This window comes from Danio rerio, chromosome 15, assembly GCF_052040795.2.
Source record: "Danio rerio strain M-AB ecotype USA chromosome 15, GRCz13ab, whole genome shotgun sequence".
Taxonomy (NCBI): Eukaryota; Metazoa; Chordata; class Actinopteri; order Cypriniformes; family Danionidae; genus Danio; species Danio rerio.
Genome location: NC_141035.1, coordinates 48,675,174 through 48,702,500, shown reverse-complemented (window position 1 = coordinate 48,702,500; position 27,327 = coordinate 48,675,174). Strand labels below are relative to the sequence as shown.

Sequence of the window (27,327 nt, the reverse complement as noted above, 5' to 3'; positions counted from 1 at the left end):
AGAACTTATAAACAAACAAACAACTCCTCAAGGGTGACTGACAGCCATATATGTGTGAATTATTATCAATAAAGTCACTCAGAGAGTCACGATAACGCAAACCTGAAGGAGAACAACTCTCGAAAACACTCAGCAGAGTCTGCTCATACAGTAGAGGACAGCAGTAGGACAGTAGGAAAGCACTGACAGACTGATTTGAGTTAAAGTTGGTTTTATATTCACACATTCAGACTTATTGACAATATAATTTCAGAAAAGTATTGTTTGCTAATTCTAGATAATGAAATCACATTAGCAGTCAGTGACTATCAAAACACAACACTGTTTACAGTCAATTAAATAGTGCTAATGGTGCTTTGAAGTCGTACTTACAAGTGATTTCAGACTGAATATTCAAAGCATCATGGTAAACAATATAGGGAATATAAAACCAACCTCTATGGTATATTATACTACAATACAACACAGTTACATTACTCTAGTTTATCATTTAATACTAGAGCACGCTAAAACCAGACTGTAAAATATATGGACGTAGTGTCCGTGACGTCACCCATAGGTTTCTAAAGAGCGCAAAAGAAGCCACAAGTAGGCGCGGCCAACCGTCGCCATTTTGTTCGCTCCTCATCGCAGTCACCGCGGGATACCAAATAAGGGCAAAGAGGCGGAGAGTGGGCGGAGCTGCAGACGCATGCTGGCATTTTGCTTGGACCTGGCTCAGACACACTTTACTTTGGGAGAACGTTTAATACTTTATCACCTGCGACTCGGTTGTGTTCTGACCACTTGTGCTTGGCTGTACACTACATCAATAAAGTGTTTAGACTTTTAAAAACACTGCTGTAATACATTAAACCACTAAACATTGTTCTTATGCCGTTTTACTACACGTGAATTACTTCCAAACACTTCAGATATAGTCTGTGTTAGTAAATGTAAGACTATTGATGAAATCCAGCATAACACTGTATGACAACACTTCAGTTGACTGTTCTAGAGCCTACAGCTAATCAATCCGTCAGATTCTGGAGTGCATTACAGCTCTAAACATAAATATAAACCATAAATGATCTTAAATAAAACACATACATGTATAGAGATGGTATATAAGTGTATAACTTTACTCACATGGGAAACGGAGGACACGTGAATGGTTTGTGAGCACAATTAAGTGCACTCAGCATGCCATGCCATCTAATAATTGTAGGAATCAAGTCCAAAAGGCAGTTGAGTGTGTAAAGCCACATAAAACAACACAGAAATACGATAAATATGCCGAGATCAGTGGCTAAACTGCAGGATTCAGCTGAGGCGACCAACGAGACCTAGCTGTCACTCAAGTGGCCACGCCCTTAATTATTCAAACTTAATATAACTTAATATAAAGGAAACGGACGAGTTATAAAAAAATTCACCCCCTCACAGTTGTCATGAAGGGTAATATTACCTGTATTAACCAAAATCTTTTTTTGTAGCAGGCTGTAAACACCTTTTTTTCTGCTGTAAAGTTGGCCATTCTAACAGTGGACTCAATTGAAATTTGCTCTATTTTGGAGCCAGGAGTGGCCAGGACTAGCGGAATATCAGATGAATTGCAGTTTTAGTTACTTCCGTATTGGCTTCCCGAGGGAGAGCGGGAGGTTGCCGCTTGGCTAAAACTAAAATATACTACTGTATTTATAACAGTTCATCAGCTCACTGTAGTTATACCAACGTATCCTGGAGCATTCACTTAACTAAATATTATAATATATATAGTATAATACAGTGTTAACTCCTGTTGGAAAGTGACTGACAGACACTCTGATTGATAATATTATGATTTATGATTCATAATCGCTATCTAAGAACTTAAAAACAAACAAGAACTCCTTTGACGGCCTTACACACGTGAAATTATTATCAATAGTCACTCAGAGAGTCGTGATAACGCAAACCTGAAGGAGAACAACTCTTGAAAACACTCAGCAAAGTCTGCTCATACAATAGAGGACAGTAGTAGGACAGTAGGAAAGCACTGACAGATTGATTTTTCACACATTCAGACTTTCTCTTTCATAATATAATTTCAGAAAAGTATTGTTTGCTACTTCTAGATAGTGAAATCACATTAGCAGCCAGTGACTATCAAAGCAAAGCACTGTTTACAGTCAATTAAGCAGTGCTAATGGTGTTTTGAAGTCTCACCTACAAGTGATTTCAGACTGAATATTCAAAGCATCATGGAGGCGTGTCACTGAACGAATGTGTGAATATAAAACCAACTTTACCTTAACAATGACAGACTGATAATATTATTATGCTTTGATTATGATTCATAATCGCTACCTAACTCAAAAAAAACAGCAACATTCAAACACTCTCCTCAAGAGTGTATCAATAGTGACTGACAGCCATGTGTGTGTGTGTGTGTGTGTGTGTGTGTGTGTGTGTGTGTGTGTGTGTGTGTGTGTGTGTGTGTGTGTGTGTGTGTCTGAAATTATTATCAGTGAAGTCACTCAGAGAGTCACGATAACACAAACCTGAAGGAGAACAACTCTTGAAAACACTCAGCAGAGTCTGCTCATACAATAGAGGACAGTAGTAGGACAGTAGGAAAGCACTGACAGAAACTGATTGAGCTAAAGTTGGTTTTATATTCACATCAGAGTTTGGACAAGTCAAATTTAAACCTTTTAAAGACCCTTTTAAGACCATTTTGTTTGAAATTGTATACTTAAACAGGGCTGCACTAAATATGTTTTATAATAGCCCTGTTATTGTTGATTTTTCTAATGTTATTTAATATAACTTATTTCTTAGCCAAATATTTGAATCTGTCAAAACAAGAAAACTCTAGTTATATACAGTTTTCTTCAACATAATGTCTTTTATTTTTTTAGGTTGACAAGTTTATCATTGTTAAACGTTTATTTATTATAGACACAATTACATGAATGGTCAAAAACATATATTTGTGGCTTTTTTTCCAAATGGATTTAGTAGAACTCCTATTCAACCCAATGCTTTTCTCTTATAAAACCTTGCCTGATCCTTGCCTATTTATAAACAGTATGTCCGCTTCCACTTAATTCTGCACATAGTTTTTGTATAACTGGAGGATCATGTAAAGGGAAATATTGCTCTGTTATATCATGAGGAATTGTGTAATTGTTGTTAGGTTTCTTACCCTCATTAGAGAATTAAATCTGGACAATTTGCTTTAAAACTGGGGGTTGTGAATTGCATCTCTTTGCAATAAAAAAACATATATATATATATTGTTGTTGACTGGATGGACGTTGGACCATTTTGGGTAGCTTAACTTGAGCAGAGGAAAATTAAGACCCGTTAAAAATGTTAAGAACTACAACACATTATTTCAGTGAATTTAAGACTTTTTAAGACTCCGTGGACACCCTGTCACACATTCAGACTTTCTCTTTAATAATTTAATCTCAGAAAAGTATTGTTTGCTACTTCTAGATAGTGCAATCACATTAGCAGCCCATGACTATCAAAGCACAACACTGTTTACAGTCAATTAAATAGTGCTAATGGTGTTCTGAAGTCATGCTTACATGTGAAATATTCAAAGTACCATGGTAAACAATATAGGGAGTGTACTTTAAACATTTATACTTGTATAGGAAGTGAACTTAAAAACAAACAAACAAACAAACAAACAGACAAACAGACAAACAGACAACTCCTCAATGGTGACTGACAGCCATATATGTGTGAATTATCAATAAAGTCACTCAGAAAGTCACGATAAACGCAAACCTGAAGGAGAACAACTCTCGAAAACACTCACCAGAGTCTGCTCATACAATAGAGGACAGCAGTAGGACAGTAGGAAAGCACTGACAGACTGATTTGGGGTAAAGTTGGTTTTATATTCACATCAGAGTTTCGACATGTCAAACTTAACACTTTTTAAGACCCTTTTAAGACCATTTCGTTTGAAATTTTAGACTTATACAGGGCTGAACACTACAGATTTATTCTTTTAACACGGTGTTGTTGCTTTTTTTCTAATGTTATTTAATATACCTTTCTTCTTAGCCAAATATTTGAATCTGTCAAAACAAGAAAACTCCAGTTATATACAGTTTTCTTCAACATAATGTCTTTTATCTTTTTAGGTTGACAAGTTTATCATTGTTAAAAGTTTATTTATTATAGACACAATTACATGAATGGTCAAAAACATATATTTGTGGCTTTTTTTCCAAATGGATTTAGTAGAACTCCTATTCAACCCAATGCTTTTCTCTTATAAAACTTTGCCTGATCCTTGCCTATTTATAAACAGTATGTCCGCTTCCACTTACTTCTGCAATCTGCACATAGTTTTTGTATAACTGGAGGATCATGTAAAGGGAAATATTGCTCTGTTATATCATGAGGAATTGTTTAATTGTTGTTAGGTTTCTTACCCTCATTAGAGAATTAAATCTGGACAATTTGCTTTAAAACTGGGGGTTGTGAATTGCATCTCTTTGCAATAAAAAAACATATATATATATATTGTTGTTGACTGGATGGATGTTGGACAGTTTTGGGTAGCTTAACTTGAGCAGAGGAAAATTAAGACCCGTTAAAAAAGTTAAGAACTACAACACAATATTTAATTGAATTTAAGACTTTTTAAGACTCCGTGGACACCCTGTCACACATTCAGACTTTCTCTTTAATAATATAATTTCAGAAAAGTATTGTTTGCTACTTCTAGATAGTGCAATCACATTAGCAGCCCATGACTATCAAAGCACAACACTGTTTACAGTCAATTAAATAGTGCTAATGGTGTTCTGAAGTCATGCTTACATGTGAAATATTCAAAGCACCATGGTAAACAATATAGGGAGTGTACTTAAAACATTTATACTTGTATAGGAAGTGAACTTAAAAACAAACAAACAAACAAACAAACAGACAACTCCTCAATGGTGACTGACAGCCAAATATGTGTGAATTATTATCAATAAAGTCACTCAGAGAGTCACGATAACGCAAACCTGAAGGAGAACAACTCTCGAAAACACTCATCAGAGTCTGCTCATACAATAGAGGACAGCAGTAGGAAAGCACTGACAGATTGATTTGGGGTAAAGTTGGTTTTATATTCACATCAGAGTTTCGACAAGTCAAACTTAACACTTTTTAAGACCCTTTTAAGGCCATTTTGTTAGAAATTTTAGACTTATACAGGGCTGAAAACTACAGATTTATTCTTTTAACACGGTGTTGTTGCTTTTATCTAATGTTATTTAATATACCTTTCTTCTTAGCCAAATATTTGAATCTGTCAAAACAAGAAAACTCTAGTTATATACAGTTTTCTTCAACATAATATCTTTTATTTTTTTAGGTTGACAAGTTTATCATTGTTAAAAGTTTATTTATTATAGACACAATTACATGAATGACCAAAAACATATATTTGGGGCTTTTTGTCTGAATGGATTGAGTAGAACTCCTATTCAACCCAATGATTTTCTCTTGATTGAGGATTGTGTAAAGCGAAATATTGCTCTGTAATTATTATGAGGAATTGTGTAATTGTTGTTAGGTTTCTTACCCTCATTAGAGAATTAAATCTGGACAATTTGCTTTGAAACTGGGGGTTGTGAATTGTATATCTATGCAATAAAAAAACATATATATATATATATATTGTTGTTGACTGGATGGATGTTGGACAGTTTTGGGTAGGTTTACTTGGGCAGAGGAAAATTAAGACCCGTTAAAAAAGTTAAGAACTACAACACATAGTTTCAGTGAATTTAAGACTTTTTAAGACTCCGTGGACACCCTGTCACACATTCAGACTTTCTCTTTAATAATATAATTTCAGAAAAGTATTGTTTGCTACTTCTAGATAGTGAAATCACATTAGCAGACTATGACTATCAAAGCACAACACTGTTTACAGTCAATTAAATAGTGCTAATGGTGTTCTGAAGTCATGCTTACATGTGAAATATTCAAAGTACCATGGTAAACAATATAGGGAGTGTACTTAAAACATTTGAACTTAAAAACAAACAAACAACTCCTCAAGGGTGACTGACAGCCATATATGTGTGAATTAATACCAATAAAGTCACTCAGAGAGTCACGATAACGCAAACCTGAAGGAGAACAACTCTCGAAAACACTCAGCAGAGTCTGCTCATACAGTAGAGGACAGCAGTAGGACAGTAGGAAAGCACTGACAGATTGATTTGAGTTAAAGTTGGTTTTATATTCACACATTCAGACTTATTGACAATATAATTTCAGAAAAGTATTGTTTGCTAATTCTAGATAGTGAAATCACATTAGCAGCCAGTGACTATCAAAGCACAACACTGTTTACAGTCAATTAAATAGTGCTAATGGTGTTTTGAAGTACTGCAAGTGATTTCAGACTGAATATTCAAAGTATCATGGTAAACAATATAGGAGGCGTGTCACTGAACGAATGTGTGAATATAAAATCAACTTTACCTAAACAATGACCGACTGATAATATTATTATGCTTTGTTTATGGTTCATAATCGCTACCTAACTCAAAAACAAACAGCAACACTCAAACACAGTACTCAAGTGTGTATCAATAGTGACTGACAGCCGTGTGTGTGTGATTATTATCAATATAGTCACTCAGAAAGTCGCGATAACGCGCACCCAAAAGAGAATAACTCTGAAAAACACTCACCAAAGTCTGCTCATACTGGAGCGCGCGCTGCTCTTGTCCGTCCACAGCCATGACTGCAGCTCTCACACACACTTCACACACACTTCACACACACTTCACACTCGGGGAACCGCAGAGCAGCTCCCGCACACCGACACGGACCCGCGAGCGTGTAAACCGTCTTGCGTGATGACGCGCTCCGTGACTGAAACACTTCTGACTGAAGTTTGTGATCTGTTGAGCGAGGGGCGGGGCTTGAGGAGACTAGCCACGCCCGCTGCGCACGCGCCTGGCTGCATACACGCAGCATACATGCGCCCTACGTAGACAGCACTGCCGGCAGACACACTGATAGGGCTCACTGGAGAGCTTTTTTTATGTACAAACTGGAGAAGTATGTTTATACAAACAAAAATAACAAAAATGAATAATAAAAATAATAAAAATATTATTAAATATAACTAATATATTTATAGTATAACAAAATGCAACAAAAATATAACATAAAATGTAACAAATATTTATGTTTTACCGCAATATAACAATAATATATGAAATTAAATGTACAAATATAACAAATATTGAATAATAATAATATTAAGTGAGAACATAATAAAAAACTATTTTAACAAAATATAATAATGACAATAAAAATATAGTACAAATATTAAATATTAATAATAGTAAATAATATAATACAACTCAAAAATAACAAATATTTACATTTTAACAAAATATAACAATAATTTATATAAATAAATATAAATATATAACAAATATTAAATAATAATAATTATATTACGTCATACAATATAACATTAAAATATAACAAATATTTACATTTAAAAAATAAAACAATAATATAAAAAAATACAAAATAACAAATATTACATAATAATAATAGTAAATAATATAATATATAATAAAACATATAGCAAATGTTTATATTTTAACAAAATATAACAATAATATATAAAAATAAATATATAAATATAGCAAATGTTAAACATTTATAATATTACGTAATATAATATTTAATAAAAAATATACAAGTATTTACATTTTACAAAATAAAAAAATAATATTTAAAAATAAACCTAAAAATATATTAAATATTAAACAATAATAATATTAAATAATATAATATAAATTTTAAAATAACAAATATTTACACTTTAACAAAATATTACAATAATATACAAAAAATAAATATAAAAATATAACAAATGTTAAATATTAATAGTATTAAATAATATCATATAACATGAAAATAAAACACATATTTACATTTTAATAAAATAAAAATAGTAATATAAAAAATAAATCTAAAAACATAATAAATATTAAACAATAATAAGATTAAATAATAAAATATATAATTAAAAATAGCAAATATTAATATTTTAACAAAATATAACAATATTATACAAAAATAATTATAAAAATCTAACAAATATTGAATAATAATAATATTAAATAATATACAGTAACATATAATAAAAAATCTAACAAATATTTACATTTGAACAAAATATAACAACAATATTTACAAAAAAATATATATAACAAATAATAAATAATAATATTAAATAATATACACACACACACACACACACACACACACACACACACACACACACACACACACACACACACACACACACACACACACACACACACACACACACACAAATGAGGAAGTGAAAATGAAACTGCAGATTTTTTCAAAAGCAGAATGAGATTCATTATTGAACCAAAAACATGAAGACATCAGAAAAGTTTGGATCATCTTTAGATGCAGTGACTGTCAAATATCATGACCAACAAAAAACATTTACACTTAAAAATGCTGCTCTTGTAAACAAATGTTGGGTCAAAAAATTATTTGATTTAAATTTAATAAAAAAGAAAACATAGTGAAATTAACCCAGTGTTGGGTTTGTCTTCAACATTCAACCCACTGCTGTAAAGAGTGCTTTATTGGGTCTGCATGAGGATCTTCTGTCACTGGTTCGAGTCCCAGCTGAGTCAGTTGGCATTTCTGTGTGGAGTTTGTATGTTCTCTCCATGTTGGGTTTCCTCCGGGTGCTCCGGTTTCCCCCACAAGTCCAAACACATGCGCCCTAGGGGAACTGATTAACTAAATTACCCGTAGTGAGTAATGTGTGTGTGAATGTGAGAGTGTATGGGTGTTTCCCAGTACTGGGATGCAGCTAGAAGGGCATCTTCTTTGTAAAACATATGCTGAAATAGTTGTTGGTTTATTCCGCTGTGGCAACTCCTCATGAATAAAAGGATTAAGCTGATGGAAATTAATAAATTAAATTAAATTAAATTAAATTAAATTAAATTAAATTAAATTAAATTAAATTAAATTAAATTAAATTAAATTAAATTAAATTAAAGTAAATTGAATCAATTGAATTTTTGAATTTTACTTTATTTTATTTTCATGTTTGATTTCTTCATCGTGTTTCTCGGAAATTCCCTGCAGTTGATCTTCAGGAACTTTCTTTATATACAATATCAGTTTTTATCAGCTAATGAAATGTTTTAAGAGGTGAAAGTTAAGCAGTAAAATTTTTTACCTCACATGAAAGAGCTGATAAAAACATCAAAGCATAGAAGAAACACTCTGCTGGGTTGTTTTAACCCAACGCTGGGTCAGATATGAACAAATCTATCCTTTGTGTTATAAAAAGTGTCATTTAAACTGAATACAAAAATCACCCAATATTGGGTTTGTCCATATTTGACCCAACATTGGGTTAAAGAGCTTCAGATTTCTTCTAAAAAAAAAAACTAAATGTGATGCCAGTTACTCTGTTGTGCAGAAAGCACCAATGAACCGTTTATTATGAGACCTTCATGGATATTCAGAGATTCTCCAACAAATAAATGTGCTAAATGTTTGTTAATGAGGTAAAGTCTCCACCTGCTGGTCAAATTCAGCACTGCTGGCAGGAAACTGGTATTCATTCATTCATTTTCTTGTCGGCTTAGTCCCTTTATTGATCCGGGGTCGCCACAGTGGAATGAACCGCCAACTTATCCATCATATGTTTTACGCAGCGGATGCCCTTCCAGCTGCAACCCATCTCTAAGAAACACACACACTCATTCACACTCATACACTACGGACTATTTAGCCTATACCCAATTCACCTGTACCACATGTGTTTGGACTGTGGGGGAAACAGGAGCACCCGGAGGAAACCCACACCAACATGAGGAGAACATGCAAACTCCACACAGAAATGACAACTGACCCAGCCGAGGCTCGAACTAGCAACCTTTTAGCCTTGAGGCGATTGTGCTACCCACTGCGATACCGTGACATCCATATATATATATATATATACAGTGAAGTATTTTAATATATTTAAATTTTTAATTTATATTTATATATGTGTTTATTATTTATTTTTATAAAAACAAAGTGAAACCTTATACTTTGTATATTATTTTATTATAATAACAGAAAACAAACAGTAAATAAGTGCTTCAGATGTGCTTGTCACTCTTACAAAACAGACTTTTTAAAAATTTTATTTAATAATTTATTTTCCTTTCATTCATTCATTCATTTTCTTTTCGTCTTAGTCCCTTTATTAATCCGGGGTCGCCACAGCAGAATGAACCGCCAACTTATCCATCATGTGTTTTACGCAGCGGATGCCCTTCCAGCTGCAACCCAACACCGGGAAACACCCATACAGTCTCATTCACACCCATACACTACAGCCAGTTTAGTTTATTCAGTTCTCCTATACAACGCATGTGTTTGGACTGTGGGGGAAACCAGAGCACTCGGAGGAAACCCACACGAACACAGGGAGAACATGCAAACTCCACACAGAAATGCCAACTGGCCCAGCAAAGGCTCGAACCAGCGACCTTCTTGCTGTGAGGCGACAACACTACCTACTGCACCATTGCGTCACAAGTAAGTTTCAAAAATTTTACATAATATTTAATTGTATAAATGACATTAAAATATGACATGTTTGTAAATAATTGCAGTTATTTTTTACTATTTTTTTATTATTAATGGTGTGTGTTTTTGTCCTCTATCTATTAGTTTTTAAAGCATGTCTTTATAGCTTCTGTCAGCTTTCAGTTTAGTTTCAGCACAGCAGAAAAATGTTTGCGCTCAGGTTTATCAGACATATGTGTCTGTCTTCACCCTCAATAATGCAGTTCATCGGCTGTGATTGTCTCATATTTTTCACTTCTGAGAAACGTGTGTGTGTGTGTGTGTGTGTGTGTGTGTTGGCCAGACGTGATGATTAACCAGACACTGAGCGTCAAACACATGACACTAAACACACTTCCCTTCATAGCATTACTTGGAATTTATTATCACTGTTATGAATCTGTGTGTGTATTTAGTGTGTGTGTATGTATGTTTGTTTGTGTGTATGCATCTATATACAGAACTGCCGCTCACTGGATATTTCCTCTTCTTCAGATCATTCCCTAGAGATGGTTGTGCGTGAAAATCTCAGTAGATCAGCAGTTTCTGAAATACTCAGACCAGCCCGTCTGGCACCAACAACCATGCCATATTCAAAGTCACTTAAATCCCCTTTCTTCCTCATTCTGATGCTCGCTTTGAACTGCAGCAGATCGTCTTGACCATGTCTACATGCTTAAATGCATCGAGTTGCTGCCATGTGATTGGCTGATTAGACATTTATGTTAACAAACAGTTGGACAGGTGTACCTAATAAAGTGGCCAGTGAATGTATATCAGCTGATTACTTCTATTTTTAATGTTTTCCTTATGAATTTGATGATAAAAATATAGCGGTATCTTTAAACCGATACGTCATGTGTTATATCCGCAGGTTGAACCACTTCACGTTTTCTGCATGCCATTGTTTTACTGATACATCTGCACCTCACAGCAAGAAGGTCGCTGGTTCGAGCCTCGGCTGAGTTAGTTGGCATTTCTGTGTGGAGTTTGCATGTTCTCCCCGTGTTGGTGTGGGTTTCTCCGGGTGCTCTGGTTGCCCCCACAGTCCAAACACATGTGCTATAGGGGAATTGATGAACTAAGGGTAGGGTAGGGGTGGAATTCCGTGAGTTTTCCGAGAGATAGAACGATATGGGAGATGGGCGGGAGTTGGATCTGAAATACGGGAGACTCCAGGGAAAAACGGGAGTGTTGGCAGGAATGGTTGTGGGTTTCCTCCTGGTGCTCCGGTTTCCCCCACAGTCCAAACACATGCGCTAAAGGAGAATTGATGAACTAAATTGACGGTAGTGTATGAGTGCGTGTGTGTATGGGTGTTCCCCAGTACTGGGTTGCAGCTGGAAGAGCATCTGATGCGCAACTAATAACTCTCTGCAACTAAATGAAAATAAAACAGAAGTGCTCTTATCAGGTCCTGCTGCTACCAACGATTCAATAAAAACTCAGCTAGGATTTCTAAGTAGTGATCTGCACAGTCTCGCCAAAAATCTCGGAGTAATTTTTGATCCACTTTTGCAGTTTGACGAGCACGTAAATGCAGTTGTAAAGAGCAGCTTTTTCCAACTTAGATTGGTGGCAAAGGTTAAACCATTTCTATCTAAAAAAAGATTTAGAAACTGTGACCCATGCTTTAATCCAGGACTGGATTGGCTAATCGGGAGGACCGGGAGAATTCCCGGTGGGCCGGTCCGTTTTTTGGCTGCGAGGGCCGGTGTCCCTAGCTGCAGAATCTGTTGCTCTCAGCAGTCACACTTTTTAAATTAATTATATTTTTTTACTTGACCACAGTCATTATTTTACCGCAGCTCTGCTCTTTTTATTTATTTTCTCGCAGCCTGGTTAATGATGATATAACTCCGACGAGCCTCCTTTTTCAGCACAGCTGTTGAGGTCCAGTGGTTAGCACGTTAGATTACGACACTGCGGACCCTGGTTTGATCCTCGTCATTTATTTTTTTCTTCATTTTTATTGTTAAGACATATAATACTGTTAGGGTTGTTGAACATTTGAAGTTCTAAAGCAGCTGTTTTGTCAAAAAAAAAAAAGACGTGATAGTGTAATTAGAAACTGACTTGTAAATTGTCCTTATTTTAATATAGTCAGTCGTGAACTGAGGTGGGCCGGTCTGAGGCTTGAAACTCCAGGGCTGAAAAGGAGTCCCACTCCGGCCCTGCTTTAATCTCCTCTCGGTTGGACTACTGCAACTCCTTGTACATTGGTCTACCCCAGTCAACACTCTCTCGGGCCGTACTCACACTAGGTACAGTTGCCTCGAACCGGGCCAAAGCATGCTTGTCCCCCCTCCCGTCTCCCCTGACGGCCCACACTTACACCACAATCGGCACGCTTACGTCATCGCTGCTGCGCTGTTCAGTGAGAGGCGCTCTCACTCAGCAGCAGTGGAGATTTCTCTAGTTATATCGTTTCGGTCGTTTGTTATGCAGTGACATGCAGTCAAATATTCCGCCAAACAGTCCTTAGGGATGCGGGGACACACAGTCAGATATTTCGCTGAACAGATCCGCCACTTTTGGCGCTCATAAACAATCATAAAGCTCTCGTGCTGCAGGAATGAGGAGGTCTGCTGAAGGCATGCAGCTGTCGTGCTGTGAGGAGTTTGCATCTTTAATAAGCTACGGCAGTTTGCGTTCACTGAACAGTAAGAATGATTAATAAATCCATATGAAACAGCCCCTTAAAAGTCACGTCTCGCTTTCAGTTTCGGGCTTTGGCGCGTTTTGCACTCACACACAAGCGTACCGCGCCAAAGCCCAAGTGATTCGCGCTCAGACCTCTTCCAACCAGGGCAGGGCCGGCCAAGTGAACCGTGCCTGAGCCCGATTCAGCGCACTCACACTTCTCAAACGATCCGGGAAACGGGCCTGGGCACTGTACGGATGGCATAGTGTGAGTAAGCCCTAGGTTACAGTTGGTCCAAAATGCAGCCGCCAGACTGATAACAGGAACTAGGAGAAGAGATCACATCTCCCCTGTCCTCGCCTCACTGCACTGGCTTCCTTTAAAATTCTAAGTTGATTTTAAAATCCTTCTTTTTACATACAAAGCTTTGCACAATTCTGCCCCGGCCTATTACAGTGAACTTATTAGGCCATATGCAGCTTGTAGACCATTAAGGACCCATGATCAGTTTCTTTTGTCGATCCCTCTGTCACGCTGCAGGTCAAAAGGTGATCGAGCTTTCTGTGTTGCGGCCCCAAGGCTCCCGTTGAACATCAGGGCCCGGTTTTTCAAAAGGTTTAATCCGGATCAAATGGGTTTTTCAAAAGAAAAAATGGATTACCTAATCGGATTAGATCACGTAATCCAATCTTGGTTTTGATCCGGATCAAACCTTTAGTTTGGGTTTTTCAGACCTTTTCTGTAGGATCTGGATCACTTTGATCCAAAAAACCTGGATTAAACTGATCTCATCAGAAGGGTGGATTTAACGTGGATTTCATGCCTAAAACGTAATGAAAACTTAAAAATGTATTAAATAATACTATTTATGGTATCTTACGAGATATACTATTTATTAATAAGGTTTTAATATTATTTGTTCATCTGTCAGGCTATAGTGATTATAGGCTTTAACGTATTCAGCCTTTCAGTATAGGCCTACAGCAAAATAGAAAGAGTTTGGCCTCATAAAATAATCCACGAATAGCTGTAAAATTTTCCAAAAACAATAACAATTTTTCTGTCACTAATTGAGAGATATATATATATATATTCATTCATCACAATAATCCACGAATAGCTGTAATTGATCTTTGGATACTTTAATTGATCTTTGGATACTTTTAAATCAAATTGATCTGGATTTAGTAATCCTGTTTTTGCGATCTGTGATCATGTAATCCAGCTTACTTTTTGAGCCAGTTTTTCAAAGCAACATCGGATTGGATCAATCTGATCCGGATAGGAACTTTTCAGGATCACTAAATCTGGATTACCAGTGCTCAATCACAATGTAGATGGATAGACAGGCCTGTGTAAAGAGCAACAAGTACAATAGCCAGTGTGAGGTCAATATAACTTTATTTTTATTTAAAATGAAAACTAAGAAAATTTAATAAAATAATAATAATAAATAATAAAAACAAGAAAAACCCCACCCCATCCTCTTCCAGCAGTCCGCTCATCTGAGACCTACAACACTGTACATCGAGGATATTCATAATAAGTTTCAAATATAGATGTAAATAAAAAAAGACTTAATGTCAAAAACTCCACAATAATCTCAGACTTCCTCATCTGATGTGGAGAGAGCAGCTTGTCTGAGCGCAGCCTTTAGGAGGCGGATCTCAAGTCATTGGCCTTGGTTTGCTGCAGTTTGGTCAGAGTCAGTTGTTCTCTGCCAGATGGAGCTGTGCTGCTGCCCTTTCAGTCTCTTTTTGCAATTGTTGAAAGAGAAATCTAAAGTCATTGCCACTCTTTGCATTTTTATTTTTATTTTTGGTTATTCTGTTATCATCGCATGCATCACTAATAAATAATCAAAAAAGAAAAATATTTTCCATTGTGATGAATGTATATACAGTTGAAGTCAGAATTATTAGCCCCCCTAAATTATTAGACCGCTTGTTTATTTTTTATATAATTTCTGTTTAACCGAGAAAAGATTTTGTCAACACATTTCTAAACATAATAATTTTAATAACTTATTTCTAATAACCGATTTATTTTATCTTTACCATGATGTCTGTAAATAATGTTTTACTAGATATTTTTCAAGACACTTCTATACAGCTTAAAGTGACATTTAAAGGCTTAACTAGGTTAATTAAGTTAACTAGGCAGGTTAGGGTAATTAGGCAAGTTATTGTATAATGATGGTTTGTTCTGTAGATTATCGAGAAAAAATATAGCTTAAAGGGGCTAATAATTTTGTCCCTAAAATGGTTCATAAAAAATTCAAAACTGCTTTTATTCTAGCCAAAATAACACAAATAAGACTTTCTTCAGAAGAAAAAATATTATCAGACATAGTTTGAAAATGTCCTTGCTCTGTTGAACATCATTTGTAAAATATTTAAGAAAAAAGAAAATAAATCGAATGGGGCTAATAATTCTGACTTCAACTGTATATATATATATATATATATATATATATATATATATATATATATATATATATATATATATATATATATATATATATATATATATATATATATATCAATTATATAGTGACAGAAAAATTGTTATTGTTTTTGGTAAATTTTACAGCTATTCGTGGATTATTTTATGAGGCCAAACTCTTTCTATTTTGCTGGAGGCCTATACTGAAAGGCTGAATACGTTAAAGCCTATAATCACTATAGCCTGACAGATGAACAAATAATATTAAAACCTTATTAATAAATAGTATATCTCGTAAGATACTGCATGATCCATAAATAGTATTATTTAATGCATTTTTAAGTTTTCATTACGTTTTAGGCAGGAAATCCACGTTGAATCCACCCTTCTGATAGGATCAGTTTAATCCAGGTTTTTTGGATCAAAGTGATCCAGATCCTACAGAAAAGGTCTGAAAAACCCAAACTAAAGGTTTGATCCGGATCAAAACCAAGATTGGATTACGTGATCTAATCCGATTAGGTAATCCATTTTTTCTTTTGAAAAACCTATTTTCAAGATTTGATCCAAACCCTTATGCAAAATCCTAGTGGATTACTTTTGAAAAACTGGGCCCAGGATTTCTCCATCCCTGGATACTTTTAAATCTAACTTGAAGACGTATTTTTACTTCCTTGCCTTTGAGTGACTCGTACATGTAATTTTTATACTGTATTTTAGTATTACATATACATATATTTCCTTTTCTTACATTTTTTTATACAAGTTTTTTATTTTTTTTATTTTCTTAAATATTTTATCTCATTGTAAAGCACTTTGGATCAACTACGGTTGTATAAAATTGTGCTTTATAAATAAAGTTTGCCTTGCCTTGCCTTGTGAAACATATGCTGGAATAGTTGGTGGTTCATTCCACTGTGATGACCCCTCATAAATAAAAGACTAACCCGATATATGCAGTATAACGATGCTCTTCAGTGTTGTCAGCGTCTCTTCAGACAACAAATAAAAAAGCACACAGATTTCGAGTGACACAGACCTTGCTTTAATACAGACAGTTCCACTGTACAGTACGAAGTTATTTACATTCTTCGATGTAAATGACCTATTTACAAACAAAAAACAACAACAGATGAGCCGTGAAACATGGGTGTGAGTCATAACTTAAATAAATACATAACAGTCAGAGATCGGACGCCACTGGAGTCCAAATGACATGATATGAATCAACTGTAAGACTGAATCTGAATTACACACACACACACACACGCTTAAATCGTCTAAATATAATAATACACCACACAGACTTACTCTCTCTTTCACATGCACACCTGAAGTGTGCAAACATGTTAAAGGGTGTTTCATCCCAGAAGAGTTTGTAAAAAAGCATTCAGAAACACAATAGAAAACATTTCTATCGCTCGTCAAGGCTGTGAGGTTGTGTACTATATATGGCATAATGGATAATCGAGGCCAGAGTGTCTTCTTTCCAATGATGCATCAACTGTGAATGTAGACCAAATTATTCCAATAGCATCTGGATGCAGCCTTCATGATGCAAGCTGAGACTGCATCACTCAGCGATGCAATGTCAGACACAATGCACTCAATGGAGTGACGTCACTGTGATGGGCGGGGTTAGGGGTGGGGTTAGATGAGCGCATTAAGGCCGTATTTACTCTAATGCACTTTAGTTTGAAAACACAGAAGTTCTGCTGTGGTTACACCATCCGTACACACTACGCCGGAGTTTTCGAGCGCCGAAAACGGAACGTTTTATAAACGCTAGAGATGCTGTTTTCATTCTGAAACGCTGCTGCTCTGTCTCAGTGTGGATGTGGGAAAATGGAGACATCTGAAACGGAGGCGGGGCTGCTGACATTCGCTATCTGATTGGGGCTTTTGTGTCATTGTGTATTCTTCCCTTATTCGTCAAGCCCCTATCACATGACTATAACACATGGCTTTAACGCTACCGGAAGACAGCAGACTAGCCTTCACTGTAAACAACAACACGGACACAGAAATGGCAGCGTTGTTTGCACTATTGTCTGTTTTAGGCGGCATTGTGCAGTTATTCATTTGTTACGTTTAGTAACAACTCGACCTCGTCGTCTGTCCACAAAAATACCTCTCTTGCTTTCTTTGCCATCGCGTTCATTGTTCAACCGGCGTTTGTTGACTAACAATAACCAAATGCCGAGCGAGACACATGCTTCCTGTTTATACTAGAACGCGCCTGCCCAGAGTGCGCGAATGGTCATGTGATATACGTTTTTGGTAGCGTAGTGTGGACGGAGATATGTTCTGAAACGCTGGGTGAAACGCTAGTGTGGATCGTTTTTGATCTAAAATGAATTAGCATGTTTCTAGCATGAATTAGCATGATGTTAGCATGTTTCTAGCATGAATTAGAATGTTGTTATCATGTTTCTAGCATGCATTAGCGTGTTACTAGCATGATTCTAGCATGAATTAGCATGTTACTAACATGATTCTAGCATAAATTAGCATGTTGTTAGCATGAATATAGCATGAATTAGCATGTTACTAGCATGATTCTAGCATAAATTAGCATGTACTAGCATGATTCTAGCATGAATTAGCATGTTACTAGCATGATTCTAGCATAATTTAACATGTACTAGCATGATTCTGGCATGAATTAGCATGTTACTAGCATGATTCTAGCATAATTTAACATGTACTAGCATGATTCTGGCATGAATTAGCATGTTACTAGCATGGTTCTAGCATAAATTAGCATGTAGTAGCATGATTCTAGCATGAATTAGCATGTTACTAGCATGATTCTAGCATAATTTAACATGTACTAGCATGATTCTGGCATGTATTAGCATGTTACTAGCATGATTCTAGCATAATTTAACTTGTACTAGCATGATTCTGGCATGAATTAGCATGTTACTAGAATGGTTCTAGCATAAATTAGCATGTACTAGCATGATTCTAGCATGAACTAGCATGTTACTAGCATGTTTCTAGCATGATTTAGCATGTTGTTAGCCTGTTTCTAGCATGAATTAGCATGTTGTTAGCATGTTTCTAGCATGAATTAGCATGTTGCTAACATGAATTAGCATGTTACTAACATGATCCTAGCATAAATTAACATGTACTGGGATGATTCTAGCATGAATTAGCATGTTACTAGCATGATTCTAGCATGAATTAGCATGTTGTTAGCATGTTTCTAGCATGAATAGCATGTTGTTATCGTGTTTCTAGCATGAATTAGCAAGTTGCTAGCATGAATTAGTATGTTACTAACATGATTTTAGCATAAATTAGCATGTTGTTAGCATGATTATAGCTTGAATTAGCATGTTACTAGCAAGATTCTAGCATAAATTAGCATGTACTGGGATGATTCTAGCATGAAGCATGTTACTAGCATGGTTCTAGCATGAATTAGCATGTTGTTAGCATGCTTCTAGCATGAATTAGCATGTTGTTAGCATGTTTCTAACATGAATTAGCATGTTTTCAAACTCAAACGCACTAGTGTAAACGGGGCCTAAAGAGCACTGGATGCAGCTCAGATTGCACTGCGCCAGGTCAGCATCCAGACTCCCGTCAATTATTCAGCAACTGTTAATGTTTTAGCTTGGGAAGGTCATTTTTGAGAAAGTGCCTCTGACGGTGAGGGAGAGAAGGACACCGATATAGTCTCAGAAAGCCTTCTCATTTTGCCTGCTGCCTTCATCATAATTTAAAACATATAAACTCATGAGACACTTGGCTTTCAAGTCGTATACTTTCTAGGACATCACATTAATGTGTTCCTGTGTTTCTATATGGAAAATCAAATATTGAGCACAATACAATTGTGTTTCTCATGACTTCATAATGTATAACTTTTTATATTGTAACACGTAACTTCCCCTTTTACCACAGTAAAGCTCAAAGTGTCTTCTGTCCGATGACACCCAGTTTGTGTTTGTAGCTGACTGGAGTCAGCAGCTGCTACTATTTAAACTTCGGTAGGTGTAAATCTCAAAATCGAGGTTAAAATCGTAAGTTGTTGACCTGCGAAAATCGGAAGAACACACAAAGTGCTGCAGAAACACTGGTGAATGTAAAGGTATAGACACATGTTCGTCTAGTAGCCTTGTTCAACTTAGTTTGAGTTGTTATAGCGCTCAGCTCTCTCTTAATTCCTTGAACTCACAATCATGAGCTCAACAAAGCAGTCAATAGTCATATAAACATAATGAGACGCTTCGAAATACTGCAGCAGTCCTGCTTCACTCTGACTGTCAACTAGATTAAAGGTGCAGCAGGTGATGGTCTTCAGATACATGTGTTGTTGTGCTGGCTGAAACTCTCTTCACATTCCAATAGTTACAAGATACTAAAGTTGGAGGACAAACTTCATGGTGGTTTTTAAGTGTAAATAACTGTATTTTATGAATTTTCATTTTATTTATGAAGTTTGAAACAGTCAGCATAGATAAGTACATATATGTTAGCATGTTTCTAGTATAGATTGGCATGTTTCTTGGTAGGTGGTTGCTAGGGTGTTCTGAGTGGTTGCTAAAGCGTTGCTAGGTTGTTGCTAAGGTGTTGCTAGGCGGTTGCTAAAGTCTTCTGAGTGGTTGCTAGGCAGTTGCTAACATAATATAGTATGATTCTAGCATGAATTTGCATGTTACTAGCATGATTCTAGCATGACATAGTATGCTACTAGCATGCTTCTAGCATAAATTAGCATGTTGTTAGCATGATTATAGCATGAATTAGCATGGCATGGTACTAGCATGTTTCTAGCATGAATTAGCAAGTTACTAGCATAATTCTAGCATGAATTAGCATGTTACTAGCATGTTTCTAGCATAAATTAGCATGTTGTTAAAATGATTATAGAATGTATTAGCATGTTACTAGCATCAATTAGCATGTTGCTAGAATGTTTCTAGCATAAATTGGCATGTTGTTAGCATGATTATAGCATGAATTAGTATGCTACTAGCATGCTTCTAGCATAAATTAGCATGTTGTTAGCATAAATTAGCATGTTGTTAAAATGATTATAAAATGTATTAGCATGTTACTAGCATGAATTATCATGTTACTAGAATGTTTCTAGCATAAATTGGCATGTTGTTAGCATGATTCTAGCATACATTAGCATGTTGTTAGCATGATTATAGCATAAATTAGCATGGTATGGTACTAGCATGATTCTAGCATGAATTAGCATGTACTAGCATAATTCTAGCATGAATTAGCATGTACAAGCATGTTTCTAGCATGAATTAGCATGTTTCTAGCATGAATTAGGCGGAGCTTATTATCTCCATGCCACCTCATTTCACTCTGATTAGTAGAATTTATAGAGCATCATGGGTAATGTAGTCTATCAGCACAAACTACATTATTATGATGTTTTAGGAATAAACGGAATTAAAGTGAACAGATGAGATCAATAACAGCATATATAATCTCAGAGCTCAAACATGGAGAAAAGGAATGAGTTTATACTTCCAGAACATGACTGTTGCACTCGATATCACTCAAATTGAATTTCTGACCAATAAGATTTCATTATGGGCGGAGCTAAACTAAGACAAACCCACAAACTTACATAATTATCATTGGCAGTGTTTAAAGGGAGTGGGCGGGGCTTAAAATAACTGTGTCACCTTACTGTGCACTCAGATTGGTGTAATTTTGTACAGCATCATGGGTAATGTAGTTTTTCAGCACAAACTACAGTAATACCATGATTGTTTTGAAAATTAGTGGAATTAAAGTGAACAGATGAGTTCAATAACAGCATATATAATCTCAGAGCTCAAAATATGGAGAAAATGAATGAGTTTATACTTTTAGAACTTGACTGTTGCACTTGATATTATTTAAATGGAATTTTTGACCAATAAGACATCATTATGGGCGGGGCTAAACTAAGATAAACCCACAAATTTACATAAATATCATTGGGAGTGCTTAAAAGTAGTGGGTGGAGCCTAATATCTCCATGCCACCTCACTTCGCTCTCTGATTGGTGTAATTTTGTAGAGCATCATGGGTAATGTAGTTTTTCAGCACAAACTACATTATTACCTTGATTGTTTTAAGAATACATTGAATTAAAGTGAACAGATGAGTTTAACAACAGCATATATATCCTCAGAGCTTAAATGTGGACAAGATTGATGAGTTTATACTTCCAGAAGCTGACTGCTACACTCTGTGTCAGGTAAATTAAATTCTGACCAATGAGATTTCACTATGGGCGGGGCTAATTTAAGACAGACCCACAAGTTTACATAAATATCACTGGCAGTGCTTAACGGGAGTGAGTGGAGCTTAATATTGACTCTGATGGAGTTTAATACAGCATCATGGGTAATGTAGTTTTTGAGACTTCACTGTGGGCGGAGCTAAACTAGGACAGCTCCTCAGATTTACATAAAAGAAAGCACTTTAATTACGCCACTCCATGTTAAGATTGCGAGTTGGATCAATTAGATCCATCTGTTAAATACCTGTTTTAAAGGAATGTTTCATGTTAATACAAGCTCCTCTCCAATACTGCAGACACAGATTAACTCAAATTTATTTACATATGCAAATCAAACACTATTCCGCAGTTCCTGATTGGCAGGTCCAGATCATTCCAGAATCAAATGTCCTGTAGATTCGTGTGTGAAACAGGAATGATATGTGATTCCCGGGAATGCTGGTGGAGTGTTAAGGCATCCAGGAAGAGGACAGTGAGACAGTTATTCGTGTCTGATTGGTCAATACAGCTGATTGTCACTACAACAGGTTAAAGGTCTCGTAATGCGTTTGGCCTTTGAGTGTTGGTGCATTTCTATTATCGCCGGCTCTGTTCTCAAACCTAGTGAGCTCCCTACATAGACAGCATCTGAAGGCATCACATAGACTCTACACCTTTTAATATGATAGCATGTGTTGTAAAGTGGGCTGAATGAAATGAAAGAAGTTATTATGATTATTGGTAATTTAATGCTACAATCAAAATAGTTCAATTACTTTCTTGTTTTCTAGCTGAATATAGCAGAATTTGTACATTTTGACTGTTTAGATAAATATTTTTTACTCGATGCATTGCAAGTTTCAAAATAACTCCATTATTTTTGTTTATTTTATCAATTTATTACTTTTGATCAATTTCTTAACCTAAAATCTGATGACATTTGCTTCAGTTAAAAGGATCTGCCAAATGAACAAATGTATGAAATAAATAAAAGAAAGACTCAAATAACCAATTAGTAAAATTTAATTAACTATGTATTTATCTTAAATGAAATGCAAGTCATTTGAGATAAATTTGCATTAATTTAACTGTCCGTTGGAGGCACTGCATAATATATATATTCATTCATTCATTTTCTTGTCGGCTTAGTCCCTTTATTAATCCGGGGTCGCTACAGCGGAATGAACCGCCAACTTATCCGGCAAGTTTTTACGCAGCGGATACCCGTCCAGCCGCAACCCATCACTGGCAAACATCCACACACATTCACACACACTAAGGACAATTTAGCCTACTCAATTCACCTGTACCGCAAACCCACGCGAAGGCAGGGAGAACATGCAAACTCCACACAGAAACAACAACTGAGCCGAGGTTCGAACCAGCGACCTTCTTGCTGTGAGGTGGACAGCACTACCTGCTGCGCCACTGCCTCACCCCATTCAGAGAGACGCCATATATATATACTGGTCAGCAAGTGAAGTGCTATGCTGGTAAACCTCACTCCTCTGACATCTTAAAAAAGGTACTATAGCGACAGATGCTAGAGGCCATGGTCTTTAGCCTTCTTGTTATGCGGAGAGACGCTGATTTAATCCCAACTCAGAGCGGGTTAGACGGTTTAGGACCATTGGGGTTACGCCTCCTTGTTAGTGCAACATGTCACTCTAACAAGAAGAGTGTCACTCTGCAGGGTGTCACCCTGCAGCCCAAGACCGGTTACTCACTGAAGCTAAGCAGGGCTGAGGCTGGTCAGTACCTGGATGGGAGACCACTAGGGAACACTAGGTTGCTGTTGGAAGTGGTGTTAGCGAGGCCAGCAGGGGGCGCTCAACCTGTGGTCTGTGTGAGTCCTAATGCCCCAGTAATGTAAAGGGGACACTATACTGTCAGTGGGCGCCGTTTTTCGGATGAGACGTTAAACTGAGGTCCTGACTCTCTGTGGTCATTACAAATCCCATGGCACTTCTCGTGAAAGAGCAGGGGTGTAACCCCGGTGTCCTGGCCAAAGCCCCTCTATTGGCCCTTACGATCATGGCCTCCCAATCATCCCCTTCCACCAAATTGGCTCGATCACTGTACTCCACCAACAGCTGGTGTGTGGTGAGCGCACTGGCGCTGTTGTCCTGTGGCTGCCGTCGCATCATCCAAGTGGATGCTGCACACTGGTGGTGGTGTGGAGAGACCCCCCTCATGATTGTGAAGCGCTTTGGGTGTATGACCATACACAATAAATGCCCGATATAAATACACATTACATTACAACCAACTCCCATTCAGAGAGACGCCGGTTCGATCCCAGCTTGGAGCAGCTTGGGTGGTGTAGGACCAGCAGGTTACATTGGTGTCGTGACCCAGAAGGGAGTGTGTCGAGGCAGACTAGTGAAGTGCTGTGCAGGTAAACCTCACTCCTCTGAACTCTAAAAAAAGGTGCCCTAGCAACAGTTGCTAGAGGCCATGGTTTTTAGCCTCCTTATTATGCAGAGAGACGCCAGTTCGATCCCAGCTTGGAGTGGGTTGGGTGGTGTAGGATCAACAGGATTATGCCAACTTGTTAGAGCAACCAACTCCCATTCTGAGAGACACCGGTTTAATCCCAACTCGGAGTGGGTTGGATGGTTTAGGACCTTCGCGGTTACGCCTCCTTGTTAGAGCAACCAACTCCCATTCACAGAGTCCCAGTTCAATCCCAGCTCGGAGCCGGTTGGGTGGTGTAGAACCGGCAAGTTGCATTTGGGCCGTGACCCAGAAGAGAGTGAAGTTTTGGGTGGTGAGTTTAACAGAGGTCAGATAGGGAAGTGCTGTGAACTCTAAAAAAAGGTGCCCTAGCAACAGTTGCTAGAGGCTCTTCGATCCCAGTTTGGAGCGGGTTGGGTTGTTTAGGACCAGTGGGGTTATGCCTCCTTGTTAGAGCCACCAACTCCCATTTGGAGAGACACCGGTTTAATCCCAACTCGGAGCGGGTTGCATGGTTTAGGACCAGCGAAGTTACACCTGCTTGTTAGACCAACTAACTCCCATTCAGAGAGACTCCAGTTCGATCCCAGCTAGGAGCGGGTTCGGAGGTGTAGGATCAGCAGGATTATGCCAACTTGTTAGAGCAATTAATTCACATTCAGAGAGACACCGGTTTAATCCCAACCCTGAGCGGGTTGGATGGTTTAAGACCAGCGAGGTTATGCCTCCTTGTTAGAGCAACTAACTCCCATTTAGAGAGTCCCAGTTCAATCCCAACTCGGAGCGGGTTGGATGGTTTAGGACCAGCGTGGTTATGCCTCCTTGTTAGAGCAACTAACTCCCATTCACAGAGTCCCAGTTAAAACCCAAATGGGAGCGAAGTTTAGGGTGGTGAGTGTAACAGAGGTCAGCTAGTGAAGTGCTGTACAAGTAAACCCCACTCCTCTGACATCTTAAAAAAGGTGCTCCAGAGACAGATGCAAGAGGCCATGGTCTTGAGCCTCCTTGTTATGCGGAGATATGCTCCTTGTTAGAGCAACCAACTCCCATTCAAACAGACACCAGCTCGGAGCGGGTTGGGTGGGTAGGACCAGCCGGGTTACACTTACACTTACACTTACACTTACACACACACGCACGCACGCACGCACGCACGCACGCACGCACGCACACACACACACACACACACACACACACACACATATATTATACTTTGCATATTAGCCTTATTAAATAATTTATTCCTAATAATTTATTTTACTAATTACTTGATCAAATTTTTGTTATTACCAATAATACTATTAATTAAGTCGTCATTGCTTTAATGGACTGTATTTTACCAAATGCATAAATATAAAACGTAGATTTTAATCTACAATTTAAAATGTTATTTTAAGATATTGTATTTTACAAGTTATTAAATAGAAATAAAATGATCAAACTGAAACAGAAATCTCTATTGAGTCTACAATGGCAGCTGTCTATGCAGGTGTTATACATGAAGACAGCTCACTAGGATTTGAAACACAGCCAAACTTCAAGACAACATGATACACAGTGTAAAGTGAGATTTCAAAATGCACTAAAAAATTTCAGAGCGGGACTTTACATCATCTACGGGGAGTGTTTAGACTGTGACCAATGCTATTATTGACTAATATAATCGTCCCTTCCCACACGGGCTGAAAGACATCAGCAGAAATTAAAAGCTGTTTCACAGAAGGATCAATTATTGATGTCAGAAATATTTGTAGAATTTAAGCTTTAAATGTCGGTTTCACCTTGTCTTCAAAGGTTGAGTTTTGATTTGGCCTGAAGATGATTGAGTCCACCCCTTTTGTGATATTGGTACGATCCTTCTGTGGTGGCTCCTGATAAATCTCCCCTTTATAGGTAGTACAGTAGTTTCCCCCAAAGTGATGATGTCACAAAGGTGGATAGCAGAAGGCACTGTGATTGGGTTGCCACTGGTGGGCGGAGTATGGCTGGTTCCAGTCATGATGGAGTGTCTGATTGGCTGGATGAACTGCATCACGTCTGAGCGAGGCATCTGATTGGCTGAGGAGCGTCTAGGCTTCACTGGCTGTGCTGTTTCGACTCAAATCCCTGATTCCCTGCAGGATCCGCTTCATATGGCCAACTTTAGTCACACCGAGGTCCTGAAACAAACACAAGACGACACATTTCTCTTTTATTAAAGCTGTACAATATACTGTTATTGATTATAACAAATTATTAGACGCAATTGACCTTTCATGCGTTCTAAAATTGTATTTAAATACTTTATAATGTTCGTTCTGTCAAAAATTTATATTTTAATTACTGCAAAATATTATTAAAAATCTTTTTACTGAGTGTATTATCGTACATTGAATGTGGTGCTAATACATTTTTTAATTTATTTTAATAAAAATATGTATATTTTTTATTTTCTTTCATTCATTCATTTCTTTTCAGCTTAGTCCCTTAATTAATCTGGGGTCACCACAGCGGAATGAACCGCCAACTTATCCAGCACATGCCACTGTATCACTCAGTGGAAATGAGCCATCATTAAAGCACTTCAGTATAATTATTCCTCTATTATTATTCCCTCCAGAACTGTCTTGAGCATCTGTCTGCACCATAGACTGTAAAATATATGGACGTAGTGTCCGTGACGTCACCCATAGGTTTCTAAAGAGTGCAAAATAAGACACAAGTAGGCGTGGCCAACCGTCGCCATTTTGTTCGCGCGTCATCACAGTCACGGTGGGATACCAAACAAGGGCAAAGAGGCGGAGAGTGGGCGGAGCTACAGACACCTGCTGGCATTTTGCTTGGACCTGGTTCAGACACACTTTACTTTGGGAGAACGCTTAATACTTTATCACCTGCGACTCGTTTG

The 27,327-nt window shown here is 37.1% G+C and overlaps 2 protein-coding genes and 1 long non-coding RNA gene across 8 annotated transcripts in view; 1 reads left to right on the top strand and 2 right to left on the bottom strand.

The window, feature by feature from the left end:
* clcn2b (chloride channel, voltage-sensitive 2b) overlaps window positions 1-6,875 on the bottom strand; it is a 107,801-nt gene extending 100,926 nt beyond the window's left edge. For all 5 annotated transcript variants that reach the window (XR_015508218.1, NM_001316315.2, XM_087282298.1 and 2 more), the window contains exon 1: window positions 6,690-6,875. Coding sequence is in view for 4 of the 5 variants with exons in the window: in NM_001316315.2 (NP_001303244.2) it covers window positions 6,690-6,740 (51 nt within the window). In the remaining variant the exon portion in view is untranslated. The remainder of the gene's footprint in view (window positions 1-6,689) is intronic.
* LOC147833781 (uncharacterized) overlaps window positions 1-27,327 on the top strand; it is a 290,137-nt gene that overhangs the window by 82,129 nt on the left and 180,681 nt on the right. The window lies entirely within an intron of this gene.
* The window catches only part of dgkd (diacylglycerol kinase delta), an 82,051-nt gene continuing 71,479 nt past the window's right edge, over window positions 16,756-27,327 (bottom strand). For both annotated transcript variants that reach the window (XM_087284586.1, XM_087284587.1), the window contains one exon: window positions 16,756-26,599. In XM_087284586.1, the coding sequence (XP_087140712.1) occupies window positions 26,510-26,599 (90 nt within the window). In that variant the 3' untranslated portion in view covers window positions 16,756-26,509. The remainder of the gene's footprint in view (window positions 26,600-27,327) is intronic.